Raw genomic sequence first — 19,494 nt, forward strand, 5'->3', positions numbered from 1 at the left:
AGTATATGAAAAACAAATACTGGGTAGGGGATCTTCCTCAGATCATGACTGTACACAGAATTTGAGGAGCACTATATTCAGGGTCTCACGGCTTCTATGGCAACAGTTCAGCCACTGATTGTTTCAATTCATTACAGGACGGTGCTAAAAGTGTCCCCAGTGGAATGCTGGTGAAGTCTCACAATGAAGCTACCAATCCACCGGCAAACAGCAAATAAGCAGCTCTGGTCTCTAGGTCTGTTAGGAACAGGTGTAGATATATGCACTACTGCACTTTAAACAGAAAACATGGAAAGCCTGGAGTTGCCTCATTAGTTATCTAAATTGGCTACTACACGTTAGTGGCAGTTTTGGTCTGCCAACTACATTTCAGCAGGTGGCAATCACTAGGTCAATATATCAAGAGCAGGAATGGTGACCTGAACCCAAGTGCCCCACTTCCAGTCTGTTCCTAGGGCAGAAATGAAAAATGGGAGGGAAAAAAACATTACACTGTAATAGCAATGCCAGAACACAGGCAAGACAGAGAGAGAGTGACACACCTGATGGGTACGGAATGAATTAAATGTACTTTACTTAAAAACATTAGATGAGGAGCCGGCCCAATGGCTCAGGCGGTTAGAGCTCCGTGCTCCTAACTCTGAAGGCTGCCGGTTCGATTCCCACATGGGCCAGTGGGCTCTCAACCACAAGGTTGCCAGTTCAATTCCTCGACTCCTACAAGGGATGGTGGGCAGCGCCCCCTGCAACTAAGATTGAACACGGCACCTTGAGCTGAGCTGCCTCTGAGCTCCCGGATGGCTCAGTTGGTTGGAGCGCGTCCTCCCAACCACAAGGTTGCCGGTTCGACTCCCACAAGGGATGGTGGGCTGAGCCCCCTGCAACTAGAAACGGCAACTGGACCTGGAGCTGAGCTGCGCCCTCCACAACTAAGATTGAAAGGACAACAACTTGACTTAGAAAAAAGGCCTGGAAGTACACACTGTTCCCCAATAAAGTCCTGTTCCCCTTCCCCCAATAAAAAAAATCTTAAAAAAACAAACATTAGATGAGAGCATGTATGTTTCAAACACCACAAATCTTTACAGGTGAGAATTAAATAATGCTCCATTTCTTCTTAAACCAGTGGGTCCCAAACGCTGCTGCACACTGGGATCCCCTGGGGATGCCTGGCTCTCACCCCCAGACATTCAGATTCACTAGTACAAGGTCTGACAATTAAGTTTGTGAACTCATCCTAGAAAAAGTGCTACATACCTCATTGCTGACTATCACTACGGTCTCCTTTGAAGTAGTCCCCTTAGGAAGCTATGCACTGACGCCAGCACCTAGTCCACCCTTCAAAGCAATTTTGGAACTCTTTTTCTAGAATGGCCATCAGAGCCGTCGTCGTATTACCCTTGTCATTAAAATGTCTTCCTTTCAATATTTCCTTTATGTTCAGGTAAAGAAAGAAGTCACTGGGGGCCAGATCAGGTGAGTAGGGAAGGTGTTCCAATACAGTTAATTGTTTACTGGTAAAAACTCCCTCACAGACAGTGCCGTGTGAGCTGGTGCATTGTCGTGATGCAAGAGCTCCTTCAGGACCATGTTTGCACACACCTTTTTCATGCCAAGATTTTCAGTTAAGATTTTCCTAACTGTTTCTCTATCGATGTTTACTTGTTCTGCTATGCTTCTCATAGCCAGCCGACGATTTGGACACACAATTCAATGAATTTTTGCAATGTTTTCATCAGTACTGCTCGTTACTGGCTGCCCTGACCTCTCTTCATCAGTGACACATTCTCTCCCCTCAGAAAAACGTTTAATCCATGTGTACACTGCCGTTTTCTTCATGGCATTATCCCCATAGATTTGGACTAACATGTCCCTGATTTCACTTCCACTCTTGCCAAGTTTAACAAGAAATTTAATGTTTGTTCGTTGCTCTAATTCAAGCTCAGACAGTCTTGTGACGGCACACAAAACAGACACAACAATAATGAACGCCACTCAGCAAGACACTGCCACACATCGACACACACAGCTGTGAGACACTGATATACCAAGGGTACGAAACTTTACCGAGTTGTTTGTACAGTGCTGCCAATGTACGTGCACGGTAGCAAGTTCGCGAACTTAACTGTCAGACCTCGTATGGGGGACAACGTGGACATCAGGTGATTTGAAAGCTCAGCAGGAGCTCTATGGGACGCCTCCAGAACTACACGCTTAAAAAGCTCCTTAAACATAGTGGATGGCGCATACTCCGTGAACGATACTAGCTAGAACAGGACTGCAAATAAATTTCAACTGTTAACACTAACTTCAATTGACTGGTGGTGACTGCCTACCTAGATTGCTGGTTCCAAACTTGGCTGTGCATGCGAATCACACAGGAGACTTTTAAAATACCCAATGCCCAAGTCACATTTCATACCAATGGCATCAGAATGGAAGCCAGGCATCAGTAGTGATTCCACCAGGCAACAAGGTTTGGGAACCATGGCTCAGAAGAGCATTTTGTTGAGAAGAATGCTGAGGTTCTGTTCACCGGGGAAAAGCATCATGATGGATAAAGTCTACCCTGGGCACAAGGAAGAAAGTTTCAACAACATGCCCCATATTTGCCATTCCTGAACTAGAAGGCAAAGGTATTAAAAACCAACCAGTGCCCACTAGAAGCAGGAATAGCGGCTAACACCATATAGTACTTTCCCATACATTACCTCATTTAATCAAGGACAGGAATAAAGAGAATTGAAAAAGAAAACCTTGAAGATCGCGTAGCTGAGGAATTCAATTATGTGAGCACTGCTTACCCTCAACTCTACCTCCTTGCCCAGCAAGTCATACAGAGATGCTCCTTTGGAGGTGATTTCAGAAGCAAGCTGCCTGGCTGCTTTCAAATCTGCAATCTGGAAGGAAAATACCAAAAACAGGAACCTCAGTGACAGGTTTGTAATACTGTGTTTCCCCGAAAATAAGACCTAGCCAGACCATCATCAGCTCTAATGCATCTTTTGGAGCAAAAATTAATATAAGACTTGGTCTTATTTTACTATAATATATACCAGGTCTTATATAAGATAATATAATATGAAATAAGATTAATATAATATAATACCGAGTCTACATTAATTTTTGTTCCAAAAGACGCATTAGAGCTGATTGTCTGGCTAGGTCTTATTTTTGGGGAAACACGGTAGGCATTCAGAAACAACCACTCTGTTAATATCAATTCCCACTTCCAGCCAGGATCCTTGAATACAGAACCCATTTTTCATAAGACACATACACACTGTGGGAGAGAGCTCCCAGGACCCCAGTTTAGGAAACACTGACCTAAGTAACAATTAGACCAATTCCAGAACCCCTGGGCCTCTCTGAAAACCCAAATGTCAAGTCAAATGTAATCTTCAGGCGGTGTAGGAGGGTGAAAATTGACATGCTTCCTATCTGAACTAGGTCACAACAGGGGACACCGACAGTGGTGGGGTGACCTGAGGGACACATTTCCTAGTGCAGCATCCTGATGCCCTCTGTCTGACCCTCCTGTCCCCTCATTCTCTGCCGTTAGACTGTACTTCACAGGGCTGATGTGAGGCTCCAATGAGTTAACATGCAACAGTACTTGGCTCCCACAAGGGTGGCAGCCATTGCGATGAAGATGAAGATGAAGATGATGATTTAGCATCTGGCCCTGTGCACAAGCCTCTTTCTTAGGATTTGCATGTCCTCCCCTCTTCCTTAAATATGCTAAATTTTTAAAGAGCCCAAACATTTCCCTCCTCTGCTCACACCCCCTCTCTCCTAAACAGCAAATCCCCAGCTTCTTTTATTTCCAAACCGCCAGCAACAACTCTCCCTCTTCATTCACAGCTGATGACTTTGTTCGTATTTCCAGGATCCCGCTCCAGCTGGTTTTAGCTTTTCCTGCCTTGCTAGCTGCAGTTTCCAACGTTCTTTGCAGGATCTCATTCTCTTCCCTGCTTCTCAGCACTGGAGTACGCCCGCCTTCAGTCCCCCGACCGCTTTCCTATTCACAGTCACAGCTTTAACACCATCTACGAGCTGAGGCTCAACCTCTCCCCTCAGCCATGCCATGGACATCACAAACTTCACGTCCCAACCCAAACTCCTCATCCTTCCTCCCAAACCTGATTCTGACAAACTCTTCTCCATTTTGACAAACAGCAACTTCATCCTTCCAGGTGCTCAGAATAAAAACTTCAGCATGACGATGTCTAACCCAGTACCCACTAGCCACAGGTGGCCATTTTCAATGGTAAATTATTTAAAATGAAATAAAACCCAGCTCCTCAGCTGTGCTCCTCCACGGGTGGCTAGTGGCTCCTCTACAGTACGGCAGATACAGAACATGGCCACCACCACAGAAAGCTCGAAACAGAGCTGCTTAAGGATTTTCCTTGTATTATCTGTTTTCTTTTAACCCACATCCAATCCCATAAGATCTACATTCAAAATATGTTCTAACCTCTGGCCACTTCTTTCCACTGAGTCTCGCTCCTGGTTAAAAACCTATGTGTGATTTTTCAGGCCTGACCACAGGCCATTACAAAGGCATCACCTGGCATGCCTCGCGGGGCAAGCTGCCCACCCCACGCCTACCTACGCACTGGACTTGGGGTACAGCAGTCCACTGTAGTCTCTGAAGGAGGCTGCGATCAAGGACTCAGGCCCCCTGGCCAGTCATGTTATTACAACTATCTGCATTCTTATCCCTGGTACCTTCGCTCCTAGGCCTCTTTATCTGAGGCCTTGGGCCAGGGTTCTCTTCAGCACCTCTACTGAGGCCTCCTTATGGGTGGAGGTGGGGAGAAAACTTGAGGACGCTTTTCCCCCTGAGTCGGTACCCACTACTTTTCCATTCCTAGCCTCCCCCCAGCTCGGGTGCATAAACTGCCGGAGCCTTTTCTTCGAAGCTCCCTCAACAGTGAGATGACCCCCAGGGCCTGACCCGTGACCAGTGCGCCATTCTATGGGGGTAACGGCCCACGGGGAGTCAATGCTTCCTCCGGTTTTAGCCTCTTGCTTATATCATCACTGTAAGTAATTAAAGACTCGGCTTTCATTTTTGGCTTGTTGCTTTAATCGAGTTCTCTGACACCTAAGCAGCTCAGCTGAACTCTTAACGTCCACTTGCATAACCACTCTGCTCCAAGTCACCATCAGCTCTGGCTTTCTAACAGGTCTCTCCCTTGCCTCCCCCTTCAGTCTGACCTCCACCCAGAAGCCAGAGTGATCCTCTCAACAAGAAGTTTCAAATCATGTACTTCTCTGCTCTAAACTCAACCATCTTCTATCGCAGAGTAAAGTCGAAGTTTTTACAGTGGCTTCCCAGGCAACACGGGGTCTGTTACTGCCTCCCCTCCTGGCTCTTGTCACAGAGACCCCTTGCTTTTCCTCAAACACACAAACCACACTTTTATCAGAGGACACTTTTCCCCTCCACTGCAAGACTTCTCCTTCCCTCCTTCAGGTCATCCAATCCCCGAGGCCGTCCTATCCCCCCATTTAAGATACCTCACTGACCCCTTCCGTGTTTTACTATTCTCCACACATTTACCACATCTGATCTGCCATTCCTTCTGCTTTGCGGTTTAGTCTGACTCCTTGATTGAGCCAGAGAACAGAGGGGTTTCTGTCCCTGTTGTTCATGCCTGTCTGTGTCCCCAGCATTTGAACAGTGCCTGGCAGACACCAGGCTTTCAGTAAATAGTTGAATTAATGTATTGTGACTTCTGCTTTTATCTAATGCTGATGAGCACAAAGCTGCCAAACTGCCCTCAGTCAAGGAGTAAGAAAAGAAGTGGTGCTGTGAGTATACGACATGTTCCATTTCAGAGTTTGAGAAATACACATTCTGTCCCTCACTACAAGCCTTGCATTGCCCTTACCTTTGAGCCAAGATCAAACTTGAACTTGCTGATATCATCCTCTCCTATTTTAGAGCCCTCCATCCCTTTGGTCTTCATAGCGTTATAAAGGACAGAAGTGATTTTCAACAGTTCTTTCACTGCATACCCATCTGCTTGATAAAGTTTCTTAGTATTGAGTTTTATATGTGCCTTGGTGGCCTATTTTCAGACAAAAACAAAAACCAAAAAAAGCAGTTTAAGGCCTTTTTTCCATGTAAAATCTAAACCAAATACCATGTAGATAATTTAAAAATGCTTTTGCCAACAATTGGGATGTAACCTGATCCTATTAATAATCAAACTTTCAAGTGACTCATACATTGCAAGTGGGTGTATAAATTGATACAATCTTGATGGAAAGCAATTTGGTAAATGACAACAAAATTACAAATGCACATATCATTTGACCCAGCAATTCCAACCCTGAGAACTTATCCTAAGAATATACTCACATACTAAATGAAACAGGAATGAGATACACATAGGTTATTTGTTACAGCATTGTCTCAAAAAACAAAGGTTACAAACAACATAAATGCTGTCTATACAAATTGTGGTATAGCCAGGCAAGCAATACTACTCAGGTGGTAAGAGAGAATAACGAAATTCTATATGTATCTGGATGGTAAAGTGAAAAAAGCAAAACTCTAAACAGTGGTGTGTAGTATGCCACCATTTGTATAAAAAAAAGGAAAAAGAATCTATATTCTATTTGCTTATACCGCAGGTGCCAAAAAATGTATACAAGTGGACCCCTTGGTCAATGCTGTTCAAGCAGTAGTTCATTGTAATCAGAAGTGTCTAGACGCTAATGGTAACCATTTTGAGCACCTCTTGTAATTGCAGAAGTCAAATGTGACTTGTATTCATCTTTTGTTATTGGTATATATTGAGTATTACAATTTTAATACAGTTTTCCTTTCTTAAAATGTGTATACTCTTTTTGGCACCCTCTGTATATGCATAACAAAACTCTGGAAGATGTTAAAAACAGTGATTACTGGGAACGGAACTAAGCTGATGGCAAACAGAATAAGAAGTCATTTTACTCTACATCGTTTCATGATCTAAAAAATTTTTCTGAACCATAAAACATACTACCTATTCAAAAATAAATAAAATTCTTAATAATGAATTAAAAACAAACAAAAAAACTTGTTCTGGCGAAATGGCTCCAGAAATCTGGTAATGGAATGGGTTTAGAAACTTGAAAGCTGCCCTAACTAGGACTTATCTCTTTCCAATGTATTTAATTTTACAACTCCATCAAGTAACTGCAAACTAACCATGAACTGGGCAACTGCCTTAATGAAGAAAACACGGTCTTGTTCCGTTTCAACATCAGAAGGGATGTCAGTCTGAGGTTCATACCTATCAAAGAGACAGAGACAGACAGACAGAGATAAGACACCAATTAATCAAATAGAATGTCCATGAAACAGAAAGTGGACAACTGAGAGACCAGTGGATCTGTCACAGGCAGCTCTGAGCCCCCGGATAAGATTAAGAGTTTTCAAAAGCAACACAAAATACCAAACATCCAAGAGAGCAAATCCTCACCTAGGTATAGGTTGAACTGATTTCAAAAATCAAATTTGGGGCTCAGCTTACAAAATTAACTCTCTCTCAGACCTCAAAGTTTAATTAAAATAAGCTGAACGATTTTTCTGGCTGACAGCCCCTGACCCAGGGCTAACTAGTTAGCTCTGAGAAGCAACCAAGTTGTTGGGAGTTACTTTCTTTGTGTTACTGATGACCCACCAGGAGTCAGCAAACTGCAGCCCTTGGCCTCTTTCTGTACAGCCTCTGGGCTAAAAAGGGTTTTTACATTTTTAAGGGTTATAACAAACAAATACACCAGGTAGACTATGCGGCAGAGATCTTATGTAGCCTGCAATGCCTAAGTTATTTACTATCTGCTTAACAAAAAGTTTGCCAACCCTGAATGTTAGGTATGAGATTTTTCACACAAAGTGAGATTTAAATTATTTCGACTCCAGTGTACTCATCAGAGTGTGTAAGGAGGTCCCTGTCACTCCCCGATGAAGGTGAAGGGGATGAAGAGGAGCTTGGACCCCAGTGTCCACTTCCTTCTGAGAGTTTCCTTGTACCACTGCCTGGTATATTTCTTTTCCCACAGTGTTCTTTAAACTCAAATGATTTTTAACAGGTTACAACTAAGTCTGTCAAGCTCATATTTTATGGAACGCTTCCTTTTGCTACACAATATCCTTTTTCTAGGTGGCTAACAAATAAAATCGAGTGTTCATTCTTAGACCTCAATAAAGTGCAGTTCTCACCTTTTCACAAGCCAGAGAAGAACTTCAGACACAAGTCCAAAATTTGGTGTGCGGAAATTTTCCATAGAAATATGTCGAGGGTATCCCAAGGCTCTCATCATCTCTGTAAAATCTGTCCAAGGTAAAATACGATTCAGTCAGTTCCTTGTCAGACAGCAACTACTTATTAACTTAAGACACTTTCTCCGCTTTTTCTTCTTATTCCCAATCTACTGATAGTTTTAGGGACCATTTATCAACTCTCTAAGAGGGAAAGGAAAAAGCAGATAAAAGCTGAAACAATCTGCTTCCTGAAAAACATTTATTTAAGTTCAGTGGGAAATGTGGAAGCTGTACATTCAAATGGGGTTTAGGGATTGGCTGTGAATATATTTTGTATTTTATTTTTTTAATTTTTCAATTACAGTTGGCATACAATATTATATTAGTTTCAGGTGTACAACATAGTAATTAGATGTTTATATAACTTAACGAAGTGATTACCCCAATAAGTCTAGTACCCATCTAACACCAGACATAGTTATTACAATATTATTGACTATATTCCCTATGCTGTACTTTACATCCCGGTGACTGTTTTTATAATTGGCAATTTGTACTTCTTAATCCCTTCCCCCTTTTCACCCATCCCCCCAAGCCCCCTCCCATCTGGCAACCATCAAAATGTTCTCTGTATCTATGAGTTTGTTTCTGTTGTTTGTTTTGGGTTTTTTTAGATTCTATTGGCTATTAATTTAACTTCTATTTGATATCTCATTTCTCTCTTGGATGTCTTTTTACCACTCAAAATGAAAAATACCTGGCTTTATGAAACGTCATAAAGAAAAAAATAGTTTTAAATGTTAACAGTGGTTATTTTGGGGGTGATGGTGGTAGAGTGAAGTCCATTTTTCTGAGTTATTTCTGAATTATTTGTCTTTTTTTTTTCGTGAGCACATAGGACCTTAATAACACAAATTTTACAGATTAGTTGCATTGTATTTAGAGAAATGTTAAAGAGAATGGTTAACTCTAGAGCACTATTTATATTTATTGTAAAACAGATTAAAAAACAGTAATATGAACACTTGCAGATACCAGAGGTTGCAGTCACTAAGCTTGAAGCAGGACTTGGAAATGAATACAACAAACACTTTTTGAGTTACCACAATGGGCCAAGATCTATATTCCGTGTGCTTCCAGCTACGTAATATCTGTCCTCACTCTTCTTGAAGGTGGATGTTCAAAATGCCCCAAGGACATTCACAAATAAGGTTAGGTTGGATTTCACCAGACAATAGAAAAGAAGGTATGAGCAGAGAAAAGAGCAACTACACAGAGGACGTGTAATTACTTTTGGGGAAATTTGAATAGAGTGATGGAACATAAAGCAGTAGCCTTCCCACCACCGTCAGGCACTGCCAAGATATTTCCCACCAAACAGTAGTAGTCAAGTTCTGTTAATTCTGCAGTATTATTGTCAAAATTGAGACAATTTAAGCAAGGTTCTTAACATAAATTGCACAACTGTACAGCATCCATTTAAGGTAAAAATGTTCAGAAATCCGTTTCTTGTACACTTTTTCCAATACAACTCCATTCAACATTCCCTAGCAGAGGACTCTCTCTAAACATGGGAGGAGAAACTTGTCTCTACAAGACCATCATCAAGAACCTTCAAATCCCAACAGGCTTAATTCATAGCTACGGTGCTAGTAGATGCATTAATAAGGTGATGCCTACCTAATTCTGTATATTTACATTGTAGACAAAGAGCAATTCATAACTGAAAACAATAATTTTTAATGGTGAAATTTCAGGCACCAGCAATTCATTTAGAAAATTGGTCCTAAGGAGGCCCCTCAGATCACAGCAAACTGGCAATCACCTGCTACATCTATGCCGTGGAGCCACTTTGGTGACCTGCTTCTGAATCAGAAAATGATACTGTACAAAAGGCAAGAGATTCTGACTCACACAGTACTATGTCTCGATCCTTGGTTCCACCCAATTCTGGTTGTGTGACCTAAAGTTTACTTGACCTCTCTGTGCCTCAAAGTATTTCATCCAGGAGTCACCTACCTCAGCGTTAAAGGGAGGACTAAAATAACAGTGAATGTAAAACGCCTGGTGTGTAACAGGCGTCCCCCAAAGTAGTAGTAACCAATTCTCTTATCCACATTCTTCCCCTTTTCCAACCTTCTAGCAAAGGCACTTGGGTCCCCTTCTCCTCATCAGCTCCTTTAGAAAGGTCAGAGGCTTTGAAGGTTAGACAACCTGAAATCTAAAACTCCTGCGCCAGTTCTAACCACTTGTGACCCTTGACTGAGTTACCTGACCTCTCTGTGCCCGTTTCCTCATCTCTAAACACAGAACCGTAGAGTTATTCAGAGAAGTAAATAAAATGCTGCTGCATACACAGAACAGTTACCACCTGGCAGATCGTAAACACTCATAAAACGTTAGCCGCAATCGTTATTCACTAGCCCCCTCCCTTTTGTTGTTCGTTTCTCTGAGCTCCAAGTGAACCCAATTCAAAACGGTCTCTGCGTTTTCAAATACGGTCAAGAGCCTCAGTGACTATACAAATCAATTAAAATTAGGTAAAATTAAAACTTCGGTTCCTCAGCCGCACTAGCCACAGCGAACGGCAGACAGAGAACTTTCCATCATCGCAGAAAAGTGCAGTAAGTTAGGGCTGAGGCGCGCAGCCCGGGGGGCGGCAGAGGGCCAGGGACGCCCGACGCACAGAGGCCCGGGAAGGTGCTCGGGCAGCGCAGGCCTCGTCGGGGCTCAGACGCGACCCGCTGGCCGAAGCCCCGAGTGTCGGGAGGGCCGCAGGTCATAGGGGACAGGGCTGCCTTACTGCGGAGGTCACGGAAAGACATGACGCTCTGGTCCCCACTAGCACGGAATCTCCGCCGCTCGCCCGGAACCTCCGCCGCTCGGGCCTCAGCGCTCACGGGTCTCTATGGCAACGCACCGCGCCATCGACAGGGCGCCGCAGGGGCCAAACATGGCGCGAGGTAAATGGGATGCGCAGCGCGCGCACGCGCAAGAGAAGGGGCGGTCAGCAGGGGGGAGTCCCGGGCTCGGGGAGAAGCGGGTGTGGGATTGTGCCCCTGGGGGAGCTTCCAACCGAGGGGCGTCCCGGTCCCCTCCACACACACGTTGCAGACAGACTACTGGCTGACACGTTCTGAGCACCTATTATGTGCTCTACAGAATACTTCCCATTTCCTCAACTCTTCTAGAAAGAATGTACGATGTCACGAAGTCGGATCGCCCTCCTGGGTCCTGTGCCCAGCACGCTTCTCTTTGTAAACTGGCTGACCGCGTCCGCAGCCCCTGAGAAGCGACCGCGGGGTAAAAGAGCAAGACACCCGGCTGTCCCCCGAGCAGTGAGGCTGACTGCTTCGGCCCTGCGCACGCGCATGCGGCTCAAGCTGCACGACGAGCCGGAAGTCAGCCCGGATCCTTGCGCGCCGGCGGTTGTCCTGGAAACCGTGGTCTCTTCCGGCGGGGGCGCGTTGGCCCGCCCCCGTGCTTGAGGAAACGAGGCTCCAGGGTGAAGAAGGTGCCCAACATGTTCCCGGGTCATCTAGGGGCTCATCTGGGAGCCCTCCGTGAGGTTGCCACGGTGGAGGACAGGCGACGCAGACGGGCTGGAAAGGTGAAGTGATTTGAGCTCGGAAAGGTGGACGAAGCGGAGAGCTATACTCTACGCCTGTATTGTTGTTGGCGAAGTTAACAAACACACTCGTAAATGCACGGACCTTAAAGGCAGTCCCCAAATAGATCCACACACATAGTACGACAAACGTGACAGAGCACTTCAGTGGAGAAAGAATAGTCTTTCAATAAATGGTTTGAAACAATTGGAAATCCTTATTCAAGTAAATGCATCTCCACCCTTACCTAAATATAAAACCTGAAACTGTAGCTTTTCTAGCAGAAAACTTAGAGGAAAAGCTTTGTGATTGATTAAGCAAGATCTCTTAGATACATCAAAAGATTTTTTTGGGCAAATAGGACGTCATCAAAATGTAAAACTGCTAATCAAGATATGTTTAAGAAAGTGTAAAGATAATCCAGTCTAGAAGAAAATAGTCACAAAACACATTTGATAAAAAGATATCCGGAATACATAAGAACTCTCAAAATTCAATAAAACAATCCAATTGATGGAAAGACAAAAAATGTAAACTAATACTTTACAAAGGAAGATACATGACCAATAATAAGCAAAGGAAAATACCAAAATTATTAGTCATTAGGGAAATGCATATTAAGTCACAATTACATATCACTAGGCAGTTATTAGAATGGCTAAAACAACAAAACAAAAACCCTGACAATGCCAAGAGCCTGAAAGAATGTGTACCAACTTGAACTTTCATACATTACTGGCTGCACCATTTTACATTCCCACCAGTAGTGAAGGAGGGTTCTAGTTTCTCTACATTCTCATTTATATACTCTCATGGGTGTGAAGTAGTATCACACTGTGGTTTAAATTTGCATTTCCCTAATGACTGATGATGTGGAGCATCTTTTCCTGTGCTTGTTGACAGTTTGCGTATCCTCTATGGAGAAATGTCTATTCAAGTTCTTTGCCCATTTGTTTTGTTTTGTTTTGTTTTGTTTTGTTTTGTTTTGTTTTGTTTTGTTTTATTGGGGAATATTGGGGAACAGTGTATTTCTCCAGGGCCCGTCAGCCCCAAGTCATTGTCCTTCAGTCTAGTTGTGGAGGGTGCAGCTCAGTTCCAAGTCCAGTTGCCGTTTTCAATCTTTAGTTGCAGGGGGCGCAGCCCACCATCCCATGCAGGAATTGAACCCAAAACCTTGTTGTTGAGAGCTTGTTCTCTAACCGAGCCATCCGGCTGACCCTTCGGCAGCTCAGTGGCAGCTTGTTGCCTTCAATCTAGCTGTGGAGGGCACAGCTCACTGGCCCATTTGGGAATCGAACCGGCAACCCTGTTGTTCAGAGTTTGCACTCTAACCAACTGAGCCATCCGGCTGTGCTTTCTTTGCCCATTTATAAATTGGGTTGTCTTTTTGTTGTTGAGTTGAAAGAAGTCTTTATATATTCTGTATATTACACTTGTCAGATACATGATTTGCAAATTTTTTCTCCCATTCTGTATGCTCTTTTACTTCTTGATAGTGCCTTTTGTGGCACAAAAGTTTTAAATTTTTATGAAGTCCAATTTATTTTTTTGTTGCTTGTGGTTTTGTTGTCATATCTAATAAATTGTCAAATCCAAGGTCACAAAGATTTACCCCTATGTTTTCTCATAAGAGTTTTATAGCTTTAGCTCTAACATTTAGGTCTCTGATGCATTTTGAGTTAATTTTTATATATGGTGTAAGGTAGAGGTCCAACTTCATTCTTTTTCATGTGGCTATCCAGTTGCCCCACCACCATTTGTTGAAGAAATTCTTTCCCCCATTGAATAGTCTTGGCGTTCTCATTGAAAAGCAACTGACCATAGATATACATGGGTTTCATTCTGATCTCTCTATCCTATTCCATTGGTTTAGATGTCTGTCCTTCAGTCTGTCCCACACTGTTTTGGTTACTGTAGCATTGTAGAAAGTTTGGCAATCAGGAAATGTGAATCTTCAAACTTTTTTCTTTAAGATTGTTTTTTGTTATTTTGGTTCCCTTTGTAAATCCACATGAATTTTAGGATCAGCTTTCCTGTTTCTGCATAAAAGGCTATTGGGATTTTGAAAGTATCTGTAGATCACGTTAGGGAGTACTGTTGCCTTAACAATATTAAGTCTTCAACCATAAATAGGAATATTTTTCCATTTAGTTACGTCTTTTTATTTAGGCAATGTTTTGCAGTTTTCAGTGTTGTTTTGCACCTCCTTAGTGAAATTTATTCCTATATTATTCTTTGTGTTCTTTGCCAGTATATATAAATGCAATCAATTTTGTTTTTTTTAAATGTTTTATTCACATATTAAAATGTGTGCGTTCCAATAATTAAAATCATTTGAACACAAAAAACTGGCACTCTGATGAAACTGCATTTTACAGCCTGCAGGACACCTCGGACTGGCTTGGTTTTTCCTCTCGATTTCGCTGTTGTCCCATCCAGCTTCTGCCTTCACCAACCTGCAGGTTCTTTTCCTCCCCTGCCAGCCAGGCAGATGGGAGAGGCAGGTGTGGCCTTCGTTGTCAGTAGTTCTGATGTGAGAAGGGGCAGCACAGTCATTTAAACTGGATCTGATCTCTCTGTGTCCTACAAGTTAAGCAGCTAAAAGCAGGAAAATCAGAAGGCAATGCTTGTGGATCGTGCAGTGCATACTGGCGGTGCGGGCCTCGTTACCATTCGCCTGCTCGCTTCTCCTGTTCAGCCGTTCCTTTCGAAGGCAGTGGGTTTTTCTATTGTGTTTCTGTCTTCTTCAGTTTTGACTGTTGAATTTCTCAATCTCAGCCATATCGAGTTTGTCAGACATGGTTTCAGAGGAAGCAGAGTGAGGCACGTGAACAGTTGGAGTCCAATACGCTCAGTGGCCCCTGCCAAGTGCCAAAATACAACTAATTTTTGTGTTGATCTTATATCCTGCAATTTTGCTGAACTTTATTAGCTGTTTTATTAGCTCAAACAGCTTTGAGTGTGAATTAATTTTTTCTCTATATAAGATGTTATCTGTGAATAGAGAATTGGAAGCTTAACCTTTCAAGAAATTGTTTCCCAAAGTGGTGGCGCCGTTTTACATTTTACGTTCCCACCAGCAGTATATGAGCGCTCCAGTTCCTCCGTATCCTTCCTCACACTTGGGATGAGTCACACAATACCCTGTCATTTACTTATGGAAAAATGCACAGGAAAGTTAAGTGACTTCCCCAGTCACCCAGAACCACCTTATCAGCATGCTCAAAGCACTGACCCAGGTTTCACCAAGTCTGTACCCCCAGACCCTCATTTCCCACCCACAGATGAGGAAACTGAGACCCCAAGAGGTCATCCCTGGAAGCGACTCTCCAGTCTGCAAGAGCTGAGTCTGTTTTGTGTGGCCTGTCCCAAAGCCAGAATGACCAGGCACCTCCCCTAGGGTTCTGCCCCCTTCCCTTGCCCTCCTCCCACCCTGCCCCTCCCCTGAGGCATCATCCTCCCCCAAACTCATGGGGTCCAGGAAGACTGGAAGTCTTCCCTGTGACATCACATTGCCTGTTGCCAAGGGAGACCTGCAGACCCACCCCGTAGGCAGGGGAGAGCAGAGCTCTGCTGCATGGGAGGCTGGGCCACTCCTCCCTCACCACTCTGGCCCTCCATGGAAGCCTTGGTCTGTGCGTTCTCTGAGCTGCGCATAAGAGAAGGTGCTAGGCTGTGGGGCGTTTTCTAGGGTAGGGGGCAAAAAGGGGTGGCAGAAAGGGCCTGAAGTCCTGAAAGAAAGGCTTGGGTTTCTCAGATCTCCCTGTTGGCTGGGAGAGGAAGGAGTAATATGTTAGGTAAGGGGAGGCAGGAGGCAGGGGAGTTAGCCCATTTGACAGACAGGTAAGCTGAGGCTTGGCAGGCCAGGGGTGGAGCCCATCACATGAGCATGTGACTGCATTCTCCCTTTGTGGCTCCTGTGGCCCATCGGCCACCAACGTCTTGCTTTGCCCTCCACAGATGCAGTGAGCTGGGCCCAAGGACCCCCCACTCACCCCCATACGCCACCCAACATCTACGAGGGAGGACTGGGGTCCCAGCAGCAGCAGTGCCCCAGTGCCCAGGAAAGCAAGCCCAAGAACTTCAGGCTGCGGCACCTCCGAGGCCTGGCGCTCTACCTGCCGTGCCACATTCAGCCCGCTGGCCAGTGCGAGAGCCACTGGTTGGGCCGGCTCATGGCTGGGGGCTGCCTCCCACAGCCTACAGGCTGGCCACTGGACCTGCCACAGGGGATTCTGAACCCAGATAACAGCCATCACTCAGCCATCCTGGAAGCTCAACTGCCCAGGGAAAGCCTGGGCAAAACAGGTGAGCACCTATCTAGGTGAAGCAGGAGGGGAAGACCCAGGGAAGGGATGGGGTGGAGACAGACCGGCCCAGATGGTCCCTTCTCCACTCCCAAACCTCCTGGGTTTCTGTACCAGCTCTGCACTTGATGAGGGACCTTGGACAGCTCACCAACTGCTGGGCTGGGCCTCAGTTTCCCCATTTGTAAAATTAGGGGTTTGGGTTAGATGACAGTCCTTCCAACTTGAATCATGTTTCCCTCTTCCTCATGGGTTATCTTTAAAGAAACCCACCCCCTCCTCTTCTGTTTTAAAGGATGCCAGGTTCTGAAGGGGTCCTAGGATAGGCTGGCAGCCTCCCCTGGGTCCCTCCAAGTGACTCCTCTCTCCCCTCTTTCCGCAGCTTCCAGTTCCAGCATGGACCCAGCCAAAGGTGTCCCCTTCCAGCCTGGTCCCCCTGAAGGCTTGGGGCTCAGGCCCAAGAGGTCTTGGGGGGCCTCAGAGGAGTCCACCCGTCCCTTGTGCAAGAGAACCCGCTCTGGGGCTGTAGAGAGGCTGTAGGGATCCGAGTGCCAGGGCTTGCTCTCACAGCTCTGGAAGGAGTGGAAAGATGACCCAGGGGGAGGCAGGTCCAGAGAGGAAGGGCGCAGCCACACTAGTAGCCCCTCCACACCAAGATGCCTGCAGCTGCCTGGCACCAGAGCCTAAGCCAGCCTCGGGAGAACTAAAGGGGAGGGAGGAGGAAGTCCTAAGGGAGGGACAGAAAAAAACGGAAGCCCGAGCGTGCCCTTGCGGCCTGCTCCAACTCAAGTCGCCACTTGGACCTGGGAGGCCGGGCTGAGGAGACAGTGCGGTTCCCCAGAGGCCCAGGAGCCCGCAGGTATCTCAATAAAAGCCAAAGCCTGCACCTCCTGTCCCTCAATCTGTCTGTCTTCAGGCCGATTCAGAGAAACAGCCTCATGGCACCTGCATTTCTGACAGCAAGTGTCTGTTGATTCCAGGTGGGATCCGAGGTGCTCCCATCCTTAGTCCTCCAGGTGGGACTACTGGCAGCTTTCCTGGCTGGGCAAGGTCTCAGCAGGCCTAAACGCAGGGCATGGAGGTCCAGGTTGAAAGGGCATAGGACAAAGGTAAGCCGGGAGGGTGCCAGGGATGAGAGTCAAGTCCCCAACCTGGGCAGAAATGTTGGCCTGGACCACATGCCGTCCTCACCCGCGGTTTGGTTGTGCTCACTGCTCCATGGGGCCCCCCAGCGGCCCTGTCCCTCCAGCTGGGCTAGACTCCAGGCACCCTGGCACGGGCGTCTCAGCCTTGGCCCTGGTGACATTTGGGGCCATTCTTTGAGGGGGGGAATCATGTGTGTTGTAGGATGTTTAGCAGTGTCGCGGGCCTCTACTCACTAGATTCCACTAACTCCCTCCTTCCAGTGTGATAACCAGTGTCTCCAGACAGTGTACCATGTCCCCCGGGGGCAGAATCACTCTTGGTCCATTGTCACGGGGCTCAGCCCTGCTGGGACAGGATGGGAGGGCCTGGGTTGGCCTCAGTGACCCTCATCTGGCTGACTTCTAGGCCTGGCAGCCCCGGTGGGGTTAGAGCTGAGCTGCCCCTCAGGGGCTCCTGCCAAATCCACACGATGGTGTCAAGGACACCAGGACAGCTGGGTTCCTCCTAGACGCAGGGGAATACTACCTTAGGTGCCTTCCCTGCTCCTTTACCCTGGTTCCACCTTGGATATTTCATAGGTAGGTCCTGGGTCAGCAGAGTCTGGAGACTTCGGTCCCTGGGCTGTTTTCAGGTTGTTATTGGTGTGGGTGTGGCTGTGGGCGGTGGGAGCCTGAGGTTTGCAGTAGCCGGACAGCAGCCTCAGAAGGAGCAACGAGAGCAGGAGTTTGAACACTCCAGCTGTGAGGCAGGTGTGGGAGGGACGCAGCTGCCCACAGGTCCACCAGGAGAGCCCCATGGGACAGAAAGGGCAGCTGCCCTCTCCCTCAGCCACAACACTCACTCCCCCAGGAGGCTGAGGCTGGGGAGACCTGCTCAAGATAGACCTCAGGGAGGCTGCCCACGCACCATCCGGGCACCAGGCAGAAGCGATCATGCCAGAAGCCACAACACTCAGTCCTTGGAGACGGTTACATCCCCACATCCACTTTTGGATGAAGGACTGAAGCTCAGGAGCACAGACTGCCCTGGGGTTCAGGTCTTGGGACCCCCTGGCTGTTGTGGCCTCCGCTGAGCCACGTCCTGGTATTCTGGACCTGTGGAGTCCCCCTGCCTTGAATTAGGACTAGCTTTACCAGAGAATGTGGTGGAAGTGAGATGGCATGAAGGAGACCTGGAAGCTTCTGTTGTGTGTGGAAGGCGGAAGTCAGTGCCCACATAAGGAGCCCCCCACACGGTTGGAAACCAACCCAGCCCAGGGGAGACCATCGCCAAGCTCCGGGCCACCTCGGGATGGATCCTTCAGCCTGTCAAGCCACCCTCACTGATGCACTGAGCACAGAGCCACAACCCGGGTCTTTCCCCAGGGAAGGACATCAGCTGCAGAAACATGTCAGCCTAAAGGACACCAGCTAAGCTGGCCTCTAAATGTTGCCACTCTAAACCTCTCAAAACTTTCTTGAAAAGCACTCCAAAGAGGCTGAGAAGCAGAAAAGCCATGGTCATGACATGCTGGGGACAGGGAGCTGCAGTGAAGGAGGGGCTGAGGCGCCAACCAGCAGGCATTTGTGAAAATGAAATGCACACGATCACCCTGGGGCCCCCCACTTCATTCTCTGAATGGCCAGTGGGTCTGGACTGGGCCACCAGGAGTCAGTCTCAGACCTGCAGACTGTCCTCGAAGCCTGATGGGCTGGGAGGGCACAGCTGCCTTCAGAGCAAGGCTCACCAGAACCCCACCTTTACCACCCCCTGCAAGTTGATACTTGGCTACACAACTCACAAAGGGCCCCAAGGAGTCACCCCTTAAACCTGAACCTGACCTATCAACACAGTGCAAACAGATGGACGTACCCACCTCAGTAAGCAAGGGTCCTCACAGCACCAGGACGCTGCTCGGTGCTGAGTCCATGCCAACTCCCTGACCTCACTCCATGTAGCGCCTGCAGCCCGCATGCAAACCCATGGGCTCCCCACCCAGTTCTGCAGGCGCCTCAGGCCTGGTTCTGGAAAGGGCTACCTGGGTGATGCCCCGCCTTCAGCGAGCAACAGTCACATGGGCTTTCGAGGTGCCATTCAAGAGCTGTGTGGCTCCTGGGTAACTCCTGCCCCTGAATCAGTTTTCCTCATGTCTAGCAGGGTGGCAAGCACAACCTCTTGTCCCCAAGGT

The 19,494-nt window shown here is 46.7% G+C and overlaps 2 protein-coding genes and 1 pseudogene across 6 annotated transcripts in view; 1 reads left to right on the plus strand and 2 right to left on the minus strand.

Annotated features, from left to right (window-relative positions):
• The window catches only part of IFT38 (intraflagellar transport 38), a 32,594-nt gene extending 21,387 nt beyond the window's left edge, over window positions 1-11,207 (minus strand). For 4 of the 5 annotated variants that reach the window (XM_088801291.1, XM_019714869.3, XM_074322713.2 and 1 more), the window contains exons 1-5: window positions 11,070-11,207; window positions 8,225-8,336; window positions 7,211-7,295; window positions 5,904-6,083; window positions 2,805-2,900 (exon numbers count right to left, since the gene is read on the minus strand). In XM_088801291.1, the coding sequence (XP_088657417.1) occupies window positions 2,805-2,900; window positions 5,904-6,083; window positions 7,211-7,295; window positions 8,225-8,336; window positions 11,070-11,091 (495 nt within the window). In that variant the 5' untranslated portion in view covers window positions 11,092-11,207. Of the gene's footprint in view, window positions 1-2,804; window positions 2,901-5,903; window positions 6,084-7,210; window positions 7,296-8,224; window positions 8,337-10,621; window positions 10,898-11,069 lie in introns of those variants that run through there. The other variant, XM_088801290.1, reaches the window with a different exon arrangement.
• Window positions 11,175-17,720, plus strand: C10H16orf90 (chromosome 10 C16orf90 homolog). The gene is made up of 3 exons (XM_088801293.1): window positions 11,175-11,229; window positions 15,835-16,182; window positions 16,564-17,720. The coding sequence occupies exons 1-3, from the start codon at window positions 11,175-11,177 to the stop codon at window positions 16,719-16,721; spliced, it is 561 nt and encodes a 186-aa protein (XP_088657419.1). The 3' UTR covers window positions 16,722-17,720.
• LOC148756840 (thymosin beta-4-like) lies at window positions 14,541-14,674 on the minus strand (annotated as a pseudogene).
• Window positions 17,721-19,494: the final 1,774 nt, after the last annotated feature.

Source organism: Rhinolophus sinicus, chromosome 10 (genome assembly GCF_057876585.1).
Source record: "Rhinolophus sinicus isolate RSI-liver-muscle chromosome 10, RSI-T2T, whole genome shotgun sequence".
Lineage (NCBI taxonomy): Eukaryota > Metazoa > Chordata > Mammalia > Chiroptera > Rhinolophidae > Rhinolophus > Rhinolophus sinicus.